Source organism: Dermacentor andersoni, chromosome 8 (genome assembly GCF_023375885.2).
Source record: "Dermacentor andersoni chromosome 8, qqDerAnde1_hic_scaffold, whole genome shotgun sequence".
Taxonomy (NCBI): domain Eukaryota; kingdom Metazoa; phylum Arthropoda; class Arachnida; order Ixodida; family Ixodidae; genus Dermacentor; species Dermacentor andersoni.
The window spans coordinates 16,183,155-16,199,855 of NC_092821.1; the positions used below are offsets into that span (position 1 = coordinate 16,183,155).

General features: G+C 45.8%; 1 protein-coding gene across 2 annotated transcripts in view; it reads right to left on the reverse strand.

Annotated features, from left to right (window-relative positions):
• The window catches only part of Hel89B (histone acetyltransferase 1), a 328,644-nt gene that overhangs the window by 240,124 nt on the left and 71,819 nt on the right, over positions 1–16,701 (reverse strand). The window contains exon 4 of one of the 2 annotated variants that reach the window (XM_055068322.2): positions 14,789–14,941. In XM_055068322.2, the coding sequence (XP_054924297.1) occupies positions 14,789–14,941 (153 nt within the window). Of the gene's footprint in view, positions 1–14,788; positions 14,945–16,701 lie in introns of both variants that reach the window. The other variant, XM_055068321.2, reaches the window with a different exon arrangement.

Sequence of the window (16,701 nt, forward strand, 5' to 3'; positions counted from 1 at the left end):
AACCTTGTTTAATGCCGAGACGGGCTGACACCACATCGCCCGATGCTGTCACTCTCTAGTAAGCATGTTAAAAAATTTTTAATAACGACCTAATCCAGTTTGAGTAGTAAGGAGTAGTGTATTTTATTCAAAAAGAAAACAGAAGAGAGGGATTAGTAAGATGCACAGCTTCGAAAAAACGGTAAACCATTGCAAATCGAGTCGCACATATTCAAATACGAATGAAAAGGAGATGCATACAGAAGGAAATATTTTCGAATGCAAGCTATTTTTACGAACTGATAGCACGCTCACTGTTATGAGGCCCAAACTTTGTCACACTTGAGATTCTCTCTCAACAGCTTGCAAGTCAAGCTCAACTGCCCTGATATGCTCTCAAGCTTCGCACAATGCTTCAGTGTTGCGTTTCACTGCTTTGAAGAGTTCATTTTGGTTTGGATGAGGGATACCTGCATCCTTGCATCAGCCAACACTTGTGAGCCCAAGCTCCTTGAAAGATGCAGTGGCATGCTTCCTCTCCCATTCATTCTTCAATGCGTCGGTCCTTTCTGTTCTCGTCCTCTTTCTGCCGTGCGTTCGCCCCACGGACCATTTGAAGCATCCTCTTTGTGTGTTTTGCAGTCAACGGCCGATTTCTCGGACTCCCTAGGGGCCACGAAAACGCCCGAAAAAAGGAATTCAAGTGTTTTATGGCCCTTTAGGGGCTCAAATCACCACAGGCACGTCCGAAAAAGCTATGAAGGCCTGCCAATACACTTATTAGGCATATCGGTGCTCGTTCTATGAGAGAAGACGCCGCGTGCGCGCGTGTCTAATTAAGGAAAACATACTGTGTCCTGTGGCAATTGCCCCTTCCTAGACTTGTTAAGATTCACCAAAATACAGCACGTACACGCTTCACCGCGAAACAATTCTGTGCTGAGGCGAAGCTGCCATTCGGAAACCGGTATTATGCAGCGCGCCGTGCATTGCAAGCTTCAAAGCCAATAACGTGGATTACAAAGGCGGAGTCGGTGCCACTGCTGACAGCAGTGAGTTCCTTCAATGAAAAAACATGGCACCGAATAGCAAGAAGCTTAATAGCGAACATCGAAGCAGCTAGGCCTAGCGTTGCCGCAGTGGTGGGTATGGCTGCCAGCATGTCTGCATGCGAGAGTGCCGGTTCGAGGCAGCGGGATAATCAAAATTGCAGCAGTGGTGGCTTTGATTAATGCTGTTTGGGACCTGCAATCACGGCAAAAAGTCTGGGGAATCAGACGGTGAAGGGTTCTCGAGTCTAACATTTCAGACGTTCTTATACATTGACTCTATGGGGTATGTGGTGGTGCTGCAAAGCCGTCCGAGCTATCGGGCATGTCCCAAAAATCGGGCGCCCGGGAAATTGGTCAGTGATTGTACACTAGCAACTCCTCCAGCCGACCACACGGTGTCTAAGACGAATCGATTCCTCTTAGTTACTCGAGCCAGCATTACCATGATTTTCGTTCCCTTTCAGTAAAATTTACAGTAAAATTTCCTCTGATAAATGCATAAATTCTCTGAGTTATCCCCTAGTATTTCGAAACTATTCAAAACCCCCGAGAATTCCCAGTGTGCGTGAGCGTGCACGTGTGTGTGTGAGAGAGAGAGAGAGACCGTCAGCAGAAATGCACCACGCAGCAAAAAAAGTGAGAAAAAATAAGAAGGCGGAGCCTAGGAAAGGAATTTTGCTTGAGGAAGCAGGACGGGGCAAGTGGAGATAGCATCCTTGTTGGCAATGACACTCGCCTCCTGGAATAATGGGTTCGCGGCACTGAAACATTTCTATCTTGGCTTTTAATGAACCAACTTGAAAAATTCTTGCAATAGAACACTCCCAAGAGGACGCATAAAAGCTTGAAGTGTATAACTGAAATTTTCTATGTGGCATGATGACGGGTCCTGTAAAGGGTTATAATTATCTTGCTGTTTACAAACAATGCACCTATAAATAAGGATTAGTGACTCTGTGCTCACTCTCCTTCCCATGCTGAGCTAATGTTAGTTAACGGTAACAGGCGATCACATGTCGACAAACACACGAGTGAACTCGCGCAGACTCGGACGACCCAAGAGTCTCGGAGGGAGTAAGCCTCGCTGAGTAGAATTTTAGGGAGCCTGAGTAAGCCCTAAGCAAAAATATATACAGTCGAACCCACTTATAACAATATTCAAGTGCCATGAAAATTCCACTGTTATAACCAATAATTGTTATAACCAGGTTGCATGAAAAAAAAAATCAAAATGGCGGATGGCGTAGCTGTTCCGAGAAAACTGTAATGGCGGGGAGACCAGTTCTCCCCACCACCTTCTTCCATCCGACTTCAGATTTTGTTGACTCATTTAACTGTTTCACTCTACTTCCTTCGCGCACTGATCACGTGTTGTTAACAAGCCGCGGCTGTCAGTGTTCAAGAATGGCACTGCTATAACAACTGCAAAGAGGGGTCACAGGCGTGCTCTGCCGAGGCATCGCTTTGGTGGCCTCAGAGGGCCCCTTTTAAAAAATGCGGGAAGGTTGCCACAGCAGCATCTCAGCTTGAGAAATCCAGAAGAAACATTGGGACGTGTTCGCCAAGCATCTTGCGACGTAGTACTTCCCACTGGCTTGCACGAGAAAACTGCATGCCCATCAGCCTTGCTTGCTTTACGCGAAGCTAGCCGGTAGTATTTCTCTCCTAGGCATCCAGGTTCTCCACGTAGTGAGGCGGAAGGTCCCTCGCGAAAACAAGCCCATGAGGGACTGAATCATCTACAGGACCTCTCACAGGGACAATGTTGAGGCTGCCTGCCCTACGGTGTCAGTGCTGCCGTTGTGGCCGTCACTGTCACTATCCAATGCAAGCACTTTCGTCATGATCGCCTCATTGGTTAGAAGCACTTCGTTTCGAAATCTATAGCAGGGCAGTTCCTTTTCACTGGCGACGTCGTGCATTGCTGATGATCAGCGGGCGGATCAGCCATCTTCCGTTTTGGTGAAGAGTCAAACGAGGCTGAGAAACAACGTGGCCAGGAACAACTTCGACACAACGAACAAAGACAAGCATGAGCGACTTAACCCATTAGCAGAATTGCGCAGAATGAGGGCCATAGAATAAAGAACCAACTTTGAAGGCCCAGTAAGCAATCAGGCAGCGCTAGCAGAGCAGTTGGCGTGGTCCATTCGTGTTTCGGAGGGCGGCGCATCATAGAGCCATGGGTGCAGCCCATTAGTGTTCAGAAGGGTGGAACGGCAACGGGAGACATGCGCACAAGGCTGGCATGCATCTCTCGCGGAGAGAAGCGTGTGGCAGCAGTTGGGGTGGCAGGCAATCGTGCGGCGGCTCGCACTTCACTTTTTCTTTTCTCTTTTCAAGGATTTTGCATTCCATTACCTTTCAGAATGGACACCCAGCAGTCAGACTTCATCTTTATAACCGATAATACAGCATGGAAACATTGTAGTAAGAGGGTTATTTCACCAGAGAAAACAGAAGTTGACGGTGCAGCAACTTTTCATTGTTATAAGCGATATATTGTTAAAACCGGTATCGTTGTTGTAACGAGCATGTGACACCCCCTCGGGCATAACCTTCATTGGCCCGCCAGGCTTGGTGGTCTGTCAGGCTCATTGATCACCGCACCAATAAACACCGGTGAGCACAGTTGCTTGACGGTCAGTCATCATTCATCACCACCACGCTGCGCAGCATCTAACGGAGGGTGCCTCGAGCCCTCCCTCAATCACAAAACTGGGCGGATCGTGACAGTTGTAAGTGGGCTCGACTCTACTGAGAGTGAGTCTGGCTGAGTACTGTTCATTCAAGGTGTCTGCCAAGTTGACATTTCCAAATTCCCCGAGTTTTCCAGGTTTTCCCCGAGTGCCTCTGCAAAATTCCCTGAGTGATGCAGAACTATGTTTTATTTCAAGACGGGCTGAGACCATGTTGCCCGATGCTGTCACTCTATAGTAAGCATATGAAAAAAATTTAAAAATAAACTACTTATTCAAATTTGAATACTAAGGAGTAGTGTTTATGTTATTCAATATAAGAATAGAACGGAAGGGTTAGTAAAATGTACAGCAAATAAAGTGCATTCGAAACAAATTGCAAATCCAGTCAAACATTCTCAAATACAAATGAAAAGGAGAAGCATACAGAAGCAAATATTTTCGAATATGAGCTATTTCTATCAACTGATAGCAAGCTCAGTGGTATGAGGCCCGAACTATGTCACAATTGAGATTCTCTCCCAACAGCTCGTAAGTCAACCTCAACTGTCCTGACATACTCTCAGTCCGCGCACGACGCCTCAGTGTTGTGTTTCACTGCTTTGAAGAGTTTCTCTTGGTTTGGATGAGGGGGAACACCTACACCTCGATTTCAGCCAACACGTCACTTTTTGAGCTCAAGCTCCTTCAAAACAGCGGCAGCATGCTTCCTTTCCCGTTCATTCCCCAATGCGTAGGTCCTTTCTGTTCTTCTGTCCGCCACTTCTTCGCCCCACTGACCATTTGAGGCATCTTCGTGGTCAGTTGCACAGTCCACGTCAGATTTTTCGAACTCCCTAGGGGTCGCGAAACCGTACGAAAAATCTGCCAGTTGGAAAAAATAAATGCATGTCATTTACTGCCCTTAAGGGCTCAAAACACCACAGGCACATTTGAAAATGCTCTGAAGGCCTGTTGGTACACGTAATGGCATATCGGTGCTCACACTGTCACAAGAGGTACCGGGTGCACGCGTGTATAATTAAGGAATACATACTGTGTCCCGTGGCAATAGCCCCTTCCCGTGCTTGTTATGCTTCACTGCAATGTGTATTAGGAAGAAACAGCGCCAACTAAGACGATCACGAGAGGGAGAATGACACAGGACAAGCGCTTGTCCTGTGCCGTTCTCCCTCTCACGATCGTCTTAGTTGGCGCTGTTCCTTCCTAATTCAAGTATGCACGATCTAGCTCAAATGAATGTTGTCCTCATTCACTGCAATACTTTTGTGTATGCTTCACCAAGTAACATTTCTGTACAGAGGCGAAGCTGACTTTCGGGAACCGGCATTCTGCAACGCACCGTGCTTTCCAAGCTTCTAAGCCAATCGCAAGGACCACAAGGGCGGAGTCGGTGCCATTGCTGACAGCAGCGAATTCTTTCAAAGAAAGACACGGCACCCAATGGCAAGAAGCTTGATAGCGAACGTCGAAGCAGCTACGTCTAGCGTTGCCGCAGTGGTGGCTACAGCTGCCAGCGAAACTGCGTGCGACAGCACCGATTTGAGGCGACGAGGTAATCAAAATGGCAGCAGTGGTGGCTTTGATTAATGCCGTTTCGGACCTGCGGTCACGGCAAAAAGTCCAGAAAATCGGACTGCGAAGGGTTCTTGCGTTCGAAATTTCAGACGTTCTGATACATTGACTCTGTAGCGTACATGGTGGTGCCGTGAAGCCATCCTAATTATCGGGCATCCGGAGTGCCGGTTGGAGACTATACACTGGCAACTCCTCCAGCTGACAACAGGGCATCAAAGATGATTCATTACGATTCCTGTCTGTTACTCAAGCCAGCATTACTGCGACTATCGACCCTTTCAATAAGATTACAGCTAATTTTCCCTGATAGAAGGACAAATTCTCCGAGCTTTCCTGGAGTTTTTCCAGAATAATCAAAATCCCCGATTATTCCCGGTTTTTCGGGTGGTAGACACCCTGTCATTTCAATGACCTATTTGTGATACAAGAACATGTGGTGCAACATTGCAACTGCATTGCTCTATTGCAATAGAAAGCATTATATGACATTATCTTCTTTTTGTTGTTGTTGTTGTGTGTGTCTGCTCGCACACAATGCCAATGTGCATGTGGCTTTGAAGCACTTGTAGTCATTGTGATCTCAGTAGGTCCCATGAGAGAGTGCCACCTGACAAAGCCACATATCATACAGTAGTTCTTGATGAGTGATTTTGAATGCAATTTCTTTTTTCAGCCTTTGTGCATGGCAGAAAGATAGTTACCCCACTGATATCAGTGCATTTTGTAGGTTGAAATGCCACATTAAAAAAGAATATACAAATAACAGTGAAAAGCACTGGATTTTCACCCTATGTTTGCATATCTAAATGCAAAAAAAAAACCAATATAATAGTACGTAAAATGCAAACAATACTTCGTACTTTACACACGGTATTTACTCGCATAATGATCACACTTTCTTGGTACAAAAATTGATGCAAATTTAGGGGTGCGATCGTTACGCAGGTTAAATTTTCCACGAAAAGAAAAATATTTTTTTATCCCGCATTTGCTGCGGGATGACAACAGGTCAACAAACAGGCGGCTGCTGCCAATGTTTTACAGCATACTTCAGTTTCACAGCTCCCTATGCGAGCCCACTGGCCGACGTGGCCGCTGCGGCTGTGACTGAAACTACTGGTGCTGCAGTCGCGTGCTGCAGCCGCGCGTCGTCGGCTACTGCTGCGATGCATAGTTTGCACCAACTGGCCTGTACCGCTTATCCGTCAGTAAATGTAATTTAGATACACCCAGAGTTTTGTGACAAACCTGTGGCGCTTAAGCATGCGAGGTTCTCCTCTCGTGCTCTTGGGACAAAGGAACAACAACAAAGTAGTGCAAACAATCACATGGGCATTTATTGCACCTTTCATAGACCAATGCCTGCTAGCCGAGTTGCTATCCACAAAACATGCCGATGGGCGCGCGACAAATCTAGAAGTCCGACTCACCGTGACCGGATAACCAGCGAATATGTGGCTTTCTCTCTTTCTGCAGGCCGCCCTTCAGTGGGCCATCGCCCCTCTGCCCAACTGCTTCGTGCGTAGCGAGGTAGCCTGAACGCTCCATCGCCACCTGCCATCCCATACGGAATACCTGCCCGTCCAACCCAAAGCGGATCATCGTCTTTTCACTTTGCCTCCGTTCCTGGCCACGAACGCACTTTCCAACTGGCAACGTGGCTGTACTATCAGCGAGGCCACCCCATCCCAGCTGCTACTTAAACCGGAACTGTTTCTCGGCCAGTCGGGGCACGCCACCGTACGGAACAAGGTCATGCAACTGCCATTCTTTCTGCAGGTTAGTTACTATGCGAACGCAAGCTGCTTCCGTGCCAATGACCGTTTTCGAATTGCAATGTCGTGCCCCCCTGAGTTGATTAACAGTTGTCGCAATCATTTATGCAAGTTGTTATACACCTGTTACGTTACTTTTCACGGTGTATCTCTTTTGCTTATATTGGCTAGCGACGTGGAATTGAACCCCAGCCCTGTCACAAGCACTGCTTCTTCACTTGACTCTATTTCGAAAGCACTAACTCGTTTAGAATCTTCCCAAAGCACCGTGCTAAATGAACTCGCAGTAATCCGCACTTCCCAAACTAACATTGAAGCTACGATCAGTGCTCTTTCTGCTCGTGTTGATATGTTAGAAAAAAGAGTTGATGAAGTTCAATCGCTGCACTCACAGCCTTCTTATGGCACAAGTGACTACGTCGCTAATCTGGGCTGCCAATTAAAAGCGCTTGCTGAAAATGTGACGACGCGGAAAACCGACAAAAGCGTTCTAACCTGCTGTTCTTTGGAATTCCCAATGCTAACAACGAAAGCTGGGCACAATCAGAAACGCATGTAACCTCATTCTTATCCGAGAAGCTTAAAATTTCCATTGCAGCGGCTGATTTAGAGCGTGCACACAGACTAGGTCGCTTCCAGAAAAACAAGAATCGTCCCATCGTCGTCAAATTCACACGTTTTAAAGATAAAACCGCCATCCTTCAAGCAGATTCCAAACCTAAAGGCTCCTCTTTTGCGGTTCGAGAGGATTTCTCTATGCGCGTGAGCGCCGCACGGCAAAAGTTATATTCGTTTGGTATACAAACGGGTTCCTAATTTAAAATCCGTTTTGACAGGCTCATCATAGAAAACAAGCAGTTTGTCTATGACGCCGAGTCTGATTCAGTCATAGAACTAACAAAGTAGCCATCAACTCGAATTGAAAATCTTCCATTTTCCCACTCTACCCTACCCAGTTATGCGCCGTCAAGGAGCCCCACGTTTCACACGATGAAAGTTATGTTAACCAATGCTCGAAGCTTCATGCCGAAAAAAGAAACACTGGAAACGATCATCACGGATGATGACACTGACATTGTTGTTATCACAGAGTCACGGCTAAACTCTGATATCGAGGACCCCGAACTTCTGAACAACCCATCGTATACCGTTTATAGGCAAGATAGGACCAGTCGTCGGGGGGGTGGGGTCTTGGTATTTGTCAAACAATGGCTAGTCTCTTGCTTATCTACTGAAAGTCACCACGAGATCCTTTGTCTCAAGATAGTACTGCCAACAAGCACTACCATACTGATTTCTTGTTACCGTCCCCCTGATTGTGACATTACATTTACAAACGAACTTAATTCCATCATATCCAATCTAATCTCCCATTTTCCTCGTGCTGATCTCGTGCTATGCGGCGACTTCAACTTTCCGGATATTGACTGGGAAAGCTGCATGGCTTCAACCCGCGTGTCTAAAGATTTCCTAGAAGCAGTTCTTACGTACAATCTTAGCCAAGTAGTTACCAGACCTACTCGCAGTAACAACATTCTTGATTTAGTACTTACTACCAATAATGAACTAATAAATTCATTACAGTATGTTAAAGGTGTTAGCGACCACAACATTTTGTTTTTTAACATAGCTATTGAACTTCCTACCCGCCAGCCGTCTACTAAATACATCAGAGATTACAATAAAGCAAACTTTGCAGAAATTAACAATGAGCTAGAATCATTTTTTGTAGACTTCCATCAATCAGCCCCTTCCAGAACAGTAGAGCAAAACTGGTTACTCTATAAACATAAACTTTTGTCTCTTCTTGATGCCCATGTTCCTCTTGTACGTATTCGCGGGGATGCCGGCAGACCCTGGTTTTTGAACAACCTTAAAAAACTATCTAGGAAAAAAAGCTCTTTTTCCGCGAACCCAAACGACGGAACAATCCGCAAAAATGGGAAAGATACTTGACGGTATTGCGGGAATACACAAGTTTGCTGAGACAATCTAAACGCAAATATTTCCACCAGGATCTGTTGAGCATTCTGCGTGCCAACCCTCGCAAATCCTGGAACTCATTATCACTTAAACGTACTTCATGTCATAGTATCGCATTAATCAACTCGGACGGGTCTCCTGTTTCAGTGAATCAGCGTCCCGATGTCATGAACTCTTATTTTTTCTCGGTTTTCACTAATGAACCTCCCGCTGATATTCCTACGTTGCCATCTACTCACTTTTCGGAAATGCCGGCTGTTAATATAAATACTCAAGGAATCTCCAATTTAATCGATAACCCTAAACTTTCCAGTGCGCCTGGCCCAGACGGCATAACGGCCAAAGCTTTTTTAAAGGCCACCAAATATCAATCTAGCCACTTCTTGAAATTGATTTTCACTCAATCTATTGCCTCTTCTACTATTCCGAATGATTGGAAAATTAGCAGTATTGTACCTGTGTACAAATCTGGTAGTCGTTCTAGTCCAAGTAATTACCGCCCTATTTCCCTAACTTGCATACCTTGTAAAATTCTAGAGCATATATTGTACTCCAGCACTGCATCTCATTTAGACAAGCACTCTTTTTTTCTTTCCCAATCAACATGGATTTAGACGAGGCCACTCATGTGAAACGCAGCTGTTCGAATTCACCACAGACCTTCACCTCCACCTTGACTCCCGTTTCCAAACCGACGTTATCTATCTTGACTTTGCAAAGGCGTTTGATCGTGTCACCCATCTACGTCTTAACACGAAACTTGCTTGTCTTAATCTCGACCCACTTGTTTTGTCCTGGATTGAATGTTTTCTCACAAACCGCTCACAACACACTGTCATTGATAACCTCAAGTCGACAAGTAGGCCAGTCTTGTCAGGTGTACTACAGGGCTCTGTGCTCGGACCTCTTTTGTTTCTAATTTTTATAAATGACCTCCCTAATAGCATTCTTTCATCAATTCAGTTATTCGCTGATGACTGCGTCTTGTATCGGCGCATATCCTCCCGTAATGACCAACTAATACTCCAGGAAGACCTAAGCAAAATAGCAAATTGGTGCTCTATTTGGCTCATGTCCCTCAACGTTTCCAAGTGCAAGTACATGTGTGTAACTCTCAAGCGGGACATCATTAACCACCAGTACTTTCTTAATTCCACACCCTTGACTAAAGTTAACTCTTACCGTTATCTAGGCGTTACTATCACTAATCAGCTTACATGGTCTGCACACATAACTCAACTTATAAACGACTGTTCTAAATCAATTGGCCTACTCAAAAAATTGATTTTTCTGTCTCCTGTTCCCGTACGAAAGCTCGCCTATGAAACATTCATTCGGACTAAACTTCAGTATGCCTCAGCAATTTGGAACCCTCACCAGTCCTATCTTACTAACTCGCTCGAAGCACTGCAGAATCGCGCAGCACGTTTTATCGCTTCAAACTATGACTGGCATACAAGTATAAGCGGCATTAAATCGTCCCTCAGCATCCCTAGCCTAGCACTTTGTAGGAAGATTTCACAACTTTCCCTTTTCCACAAACTCTATTACAATTTTCCACATCTCAGGAACACTCTCTTACTTCCGCCCAACCGCTTTTCTAAGCGACTCTTTAACAACCAGAGTCTATAACGTCTCCGTGGTTCCTCTAATGCCTTCAACAACTATTTCTTACCCAGTGCTATTGAATTGTGGAATGCGCTACCCAACAGCATAGTAAATGAAAGTAATCCAGATAAATTTAGACACCTCTTGTCATGTTTTCTAAACCCTTAACCTACCAGTACTATGCTGTTACTCTAACATCTAAGTTCTTTTTTTTTTTCACTTTTCTGTTATATTGCCGGTTGTGCTGACATTTCTACTTCCGGTTTGTACCTTACTTTATTTTTGTTTTTTTAATTTTTCTTGCCCGTCGTCTACTAGCATGTATACTAAGTTTTGTTTACTGTTATACTAATGAGTTAACCATTGTATAATAATGACCATAGTGTTCCTTGATGCTTTTGCCCCCCCCCCCCCCCCTTATGTAATACCCTGAAAAGGGTCCTTAAGGGTCAGTAAATGATGATGATGATGAATATGTTCGCCCCATGCTAGATCCCAATGCCTGGTCGTTCACGCGTACGGTCACGCGAACGGTGGCACGTTCGAAGGCGGCCACGCGAGACGGTCTCGCAGAAGCATGGATCGACGCACGCGCGGCACGGCACGTCCGCACTGCTTGCTGTCCCGAACCAAAGAGAGCAAGCGCCTTGTCTTTCGGCGCCCAAGTGTTAGCAGCATTAGCAGCGCAACACTCGCGCCATCTCTCGTACTGCGCCTCAACCACTCCGACCGCCGCGGGCGCCAGGCCACGCGAGCCATGCGGGAAAACAACATATCAGGGGACGCGTGAGAGTCGCGCATCCCCAAAAGTAATGGCGACTTTACTGTGTCGGTGTACCTGTGTCAATGTCTTGCAGTCGCGTCTCTTTTCACGCATGGTGCTTCGCCTACTACGATTGCTGCAATGTGTCGTTTACCCCCCTTAACCTGTACCGCTTGTTCGTTAGTGAATGTGGTTTAGCTGCCTGCTCAAGTTTTTATGCCAAGGCAAATTCGAAAAACTATATTTCCCTGCGCCGATCCCGAAATGCAAGTGCGGCTGGCGCATCGAGGCTGTCGCTGTAGCTGGACAGGGCAGGACAGGAAGCTGTAGCTGGACAGGGCAAATGAGCTGCCAAGAGCAATGATTCAGTTTTCCAACCAACTATTCCTAGTCAGAAGCGCCACATCGGTCTGCTCAGTGCTTTTTTTCTCGCACCGTATTCATACCATGTGCAATAAAGACTAGCGCCTGTATATAATCTGCAGCAGTATTAAGAACGTATTGCGTGCAGCTGGAGATTGTAATAGCATTTTCTGGATTTTGTTGTAGCTTTTCATGCAGCAAATTAGGTGTGATAATCTAAACGGACAACGCTTTCTATAACTATATCAAGTCGAACCATGCACCGGTCAGAGTCGGTGCATGGTGGGCTCGGTGGCTGTGCCACGATATAGTCCACTAAACTGCTGCTGTTTAGTACGCAGGTGCTCATCATCGCACTAATCGGCGCAGCTCTGCCCGCTACCATCTCAGCTGTCCCACACGCAACTTCAAAGTGCCTGGAACCTAGCCTTGGCCGTGCCCCTTCTGTCTATCGCCAAGTCATGCTAGCCCCCCCCTATGCTTCTATTAGCGCCGCCTGTGACGAGCGTGATCAGCCCTACTACCAGGGAGCTGCCTGCGCCAGCAAAATCTGGCAGATCACCTATAAAGGACCAACGCCTTCACGCGCCAACCTGTGGGCTCGGTGGCTGTGCCACGATACAGTCCACTAAACTGCTGCTGTTTAATATGCAGGTTAGTCAGTGTTATAGTCTTTCCGCTAATAAAATCAAGCGACTATGTTTTGGTACTGCAGCCGAGCCCCCAGCGTCTGTTTGCCATCGCAATGAATTGTATTCATGTCTCGCGCTCTTTGCTGCTACTGTCGGGCGACATAGAAACTAACCCCGGTCCTGACTAACGCTATACTAACTGAACTAAAGAAGCTGTCCGCAGGGCAATCGCAGTTAATTAACGAGATTAAAGGTTTAAAAACCGAACTAGTCGGGACTAACAATTCGATTTCTGAACTAAACAGAAGAATGCACGCTGTCGAGCGCCACTGTCAACACATCAAGGACCTGCAGCGGCAGGTTGAAACATTTAAGACTTCTGCGGCCGTGACGACACGGGCAATCTCCGATATAGAAGCACACATCGATGCCGCAGAAAACCGAGCCCACCGCAACAACCTTGTCTTCTTCGGTATCCCTGGCCCAAGTGCGTCTGAATCCGCCGCTCAGGCAGAGGAAAAAATCATTCGGCTTTGCGCAGACCAATAAACATGACCTCATGAAAGAATTCAGAATCGTGCGGCAAGATTCATTCATTCTTCGTATTCTTACAACACTAGCATATCACTACTAAAAGCACAGTCCGCCTTAAACACGCTATCATCCCGGCGTCGCATTGATTCGTCAATCCTCTTTCACAAGTTTTATTACAGTCCGCTCCATCATGCACTATATGTGTTGGCCCCACCCCCTCACCATTCCCTGCGTACAGGGCATTCCTTGCAAGTAACCCGTCCATGCAGCCGAACTACAACCTTCTCTGCATCCTTCTTTTGCCGATCATCAACCGACTGGAACGGCCTGCCCCGTCACATAACCGAAATCACCTGTTCCACGACGTTTGCTGATAAGCTTAATACTAATATTCTTCATTGACTCATGTGGCCACTAATTAAAATGAACATTTGTAAACCCCACCCCTTATGTAATACCCCCATTGAGGGGTCTTTAAGGAAATAAAAGTGAAGTGAAATGGTGCTATCGATCAAGTCGGCTCAAGGAGTGTCCGAAAAATCAGACGAGAGGTTGCACGGTGTCCGAACTTCTGGCAGTTGTTATACATTATGGTCTATGGGGGGAATAGCAGTGCTGCAACGCAGACCAAATAATCGAGCATGTCCGAATTTTTGGAGTCCGAAAAATCAGTCGGCGATTGTATTTGTTCTCAAGAATTAAACTATAGATCATCGCCCTCAACATGACGTTCAGATATGTTGTACTTATCTGTGGGGCATTCTTCCTTTCGGTGCAACATAAAACTCTGCCGTCGTTGCGGTGCAGAAAAAATAGTTACCACCACCATCACGTTGCATCTGCCCGCTGGAGCAGCTGTGGGAAAAGCAGAACTGCACAGGAAACTTCTTCCTATTATGAGACGACGAAACACTTCTGCACAAAACTTTTCAACGGGAAAAACCGCCGCACATCCCGCAACGCCACCAACAGGATCATAGTAGCAACAGACGAAGCAGCACCACCGAAATGAAAGCAGAAATGAAAGCAGAAGCGAAACCAGAAGTGTTAGAAGTGACAAAAGAAGTGATCAGAACGGTACTAGTTGGCACTTGACATATCGCTGCAGCAAGTTCGGGGTGCGATCATTACGCAGGAAAGAACAAAAAAACTTATTTTGACGACAAAATTCAGGGGTGCGATGATTATGCAAGTACGATCATTATGCAAGTAAATACGATATATAAAAGCAAGTCAATACTATATTTAAATTTAAATATTTGCACACAAGTAGTAGCCTATTATCATAAGTTTACATTACTGTGCTTCAATATGTAGGGCCCTTCGTTTTCAGGTTTTATATTCTGTGTGAAATGCTGTGTAAAAGTGCAAGAAAAGAAAAGCAGCAGACGACGAACAATACTTTGATGTTTCTTCACTGCATTATTGACCATCCACTGCTTTCCTGGGGGGGGGGGGGGGGGGGGGGTATGCTGCAAGAGTCCACCTAGAGGACTGTTCATTTCGCCCGCTGCTGATTGGAGGCAGCTGTACAAGCGAGGAGGAGGCGAGCAGCCCTAGCCAATCAGCAGTGGCCGAAATGGACAGTCCAATAGGTGGGCTCTTACAGAATACCCCCCCTGTAAAGAACACATAAGCCAACCAAACAGTATAACACTTCTGCTTGGGCACATGAATGCACTTGTTCTGTGTGGACAACCAACATTTGTCCAGCACACTTCTTCCCATGTCCCACCTATGTTTGGTGCTGGTTATGTTATGCTTACACTCTTCAAAGAGGAAAGGCCCATGCAGCAAAGCTCAGCCATTAGGGTGCACTCACCGAGAAGGTCGTCATCGAGGTCAAACTCTGAACCCTCGGATGCGAGGAGGTCACCGCCATGCTTTAGAACTTGGTGGAGGTCAAAGTTCTCAAAGCGCATCCAGTGTGATGGAGACTTCGCATTAGCTGCTCCAGGCTTTGCAGACTCGCCGTCTGCTGCATGCATAACAAGCAGGACAAATAAATAAAGCACTCTGAAAGTGGGCCACGAAATGGCTCTCAAGAACGCTATGTGACTACACTCCAGGACTTAGCCCCTGTTTACTGGAAGCATATGAGGGCACAGGCTCAATTAAGCACAAGCAACAACTGCTCACCCTTGCATGTTAACAGAAGTGCCCATTATGGGGCGGGTTGGTAACATATAGTAGAACCTCATTGACATGAACCCATTAAGTACGATTTCCCCGTGTCAACGCTCATGATCGAGAACACAGAAAATAACCCAATGCGGTTATGCTTCTTTTTTACCAGTCGATACATTCCCGGAAAACAGGATCTTTCGGCACAACGCTCAGTACATCACTAAACTGCATTCGTATGACACCTTTTCTGGTCACTAGATCCCATGTAAACAAGAAAAGACACGAGGCGCATGCTATCGAGAACTCCAGCCACAGTCGCTTCCCTGCGGAACTCAACTGCCCGCGTCGTGCAAAAACGTCAACACGCACTCAGTTCGAAAGCACAATCTTTTGGCACCAACATTCAGTACATCACCAATATTTAATAATATGGTACATTTTTTGGCGGCTAGATCCAATACGAAAAGAAAATGCGTGAAGCACACATGATTAAGAGCAGCGCTCACCCGCCCATGTCACACGAAAATGTCAGCACACACTCAGTTCCAATTCCCTTTCAATGCCACATGCACATTGTCATGTGGCACTCCAAAATTCCATTTCTTTTTGCAACAACAAAACAGACAAAGTGTAAACACAGTTGTCTTCTAATGTTACGCATTCTGTACCTCACAATACACTTTTCACACAGATGCTTGCCTGCACACTGCCACAAACGTGGATCTTAACCTCTCTTAAAATTGCGTAATGTCACTAGCTTCCACAAGGTCATAATATTTAATAGAAGTACATCACAATAGTATAAGAAGATAACTGTGTTAGCATTGCCACTTGTTTTCTGGTATTTAAACACACACACACACATGCATGTTGTCGAAAGACACACATGGAATTACTATACACAGCATGTATTGAATCAACACAGCAAGTTAGGCAAGTTGGTAGGTTAACATTTTTACACATACACGCAGCATGACAAAGTCGAGGGACAAGGAATAGACGACACAAGTGCTCATGTCGTCCATTTCTTGTCCCTTGACTGTGTCACACTGCACGCATACACAAAAATGTGGCATGTATTGGCACGTGCACAGGATGTCGCAGCCAATGGAGCCTAGGTTTAAAGACTGTCAGTGCACTATAGTAGGGCTGAACTAAAACAGCAGGCTGTAGGCCACTATCAAGCAATTCACACTATTTTTGTCTTAAGTATGTCTAAATCTATAATCACACAAAACTAAGTAATCACTTCTGAACACATTCAATGTAGTGAAAAACTTCCACTGACAACGTTGCAGAGCATTCTAGGAGTGGTCCAATTCAGCGACTACCTACCTATTACACTAACCTTTTCCATGCGGTAAGAAAAGCCTAGCAAATATGAAAAGAACCTATATGACTACCCGCTTGCTATGCTGTATAGATTGGACGGTGCATCAGCCGTGCAATAAAGTAAGAACGCCACGGTTCACTTCCAATATGACACTACCAGAAATGAGCTTAGTGTGTAAAAGTTCCTAGTGTGACTTTTCTACATTTATAACCTATAATGCTGTTGAAACACAAAAGAAGTCATAAGAAGTCAGTCAAGCTGCCCATATGCTTGCA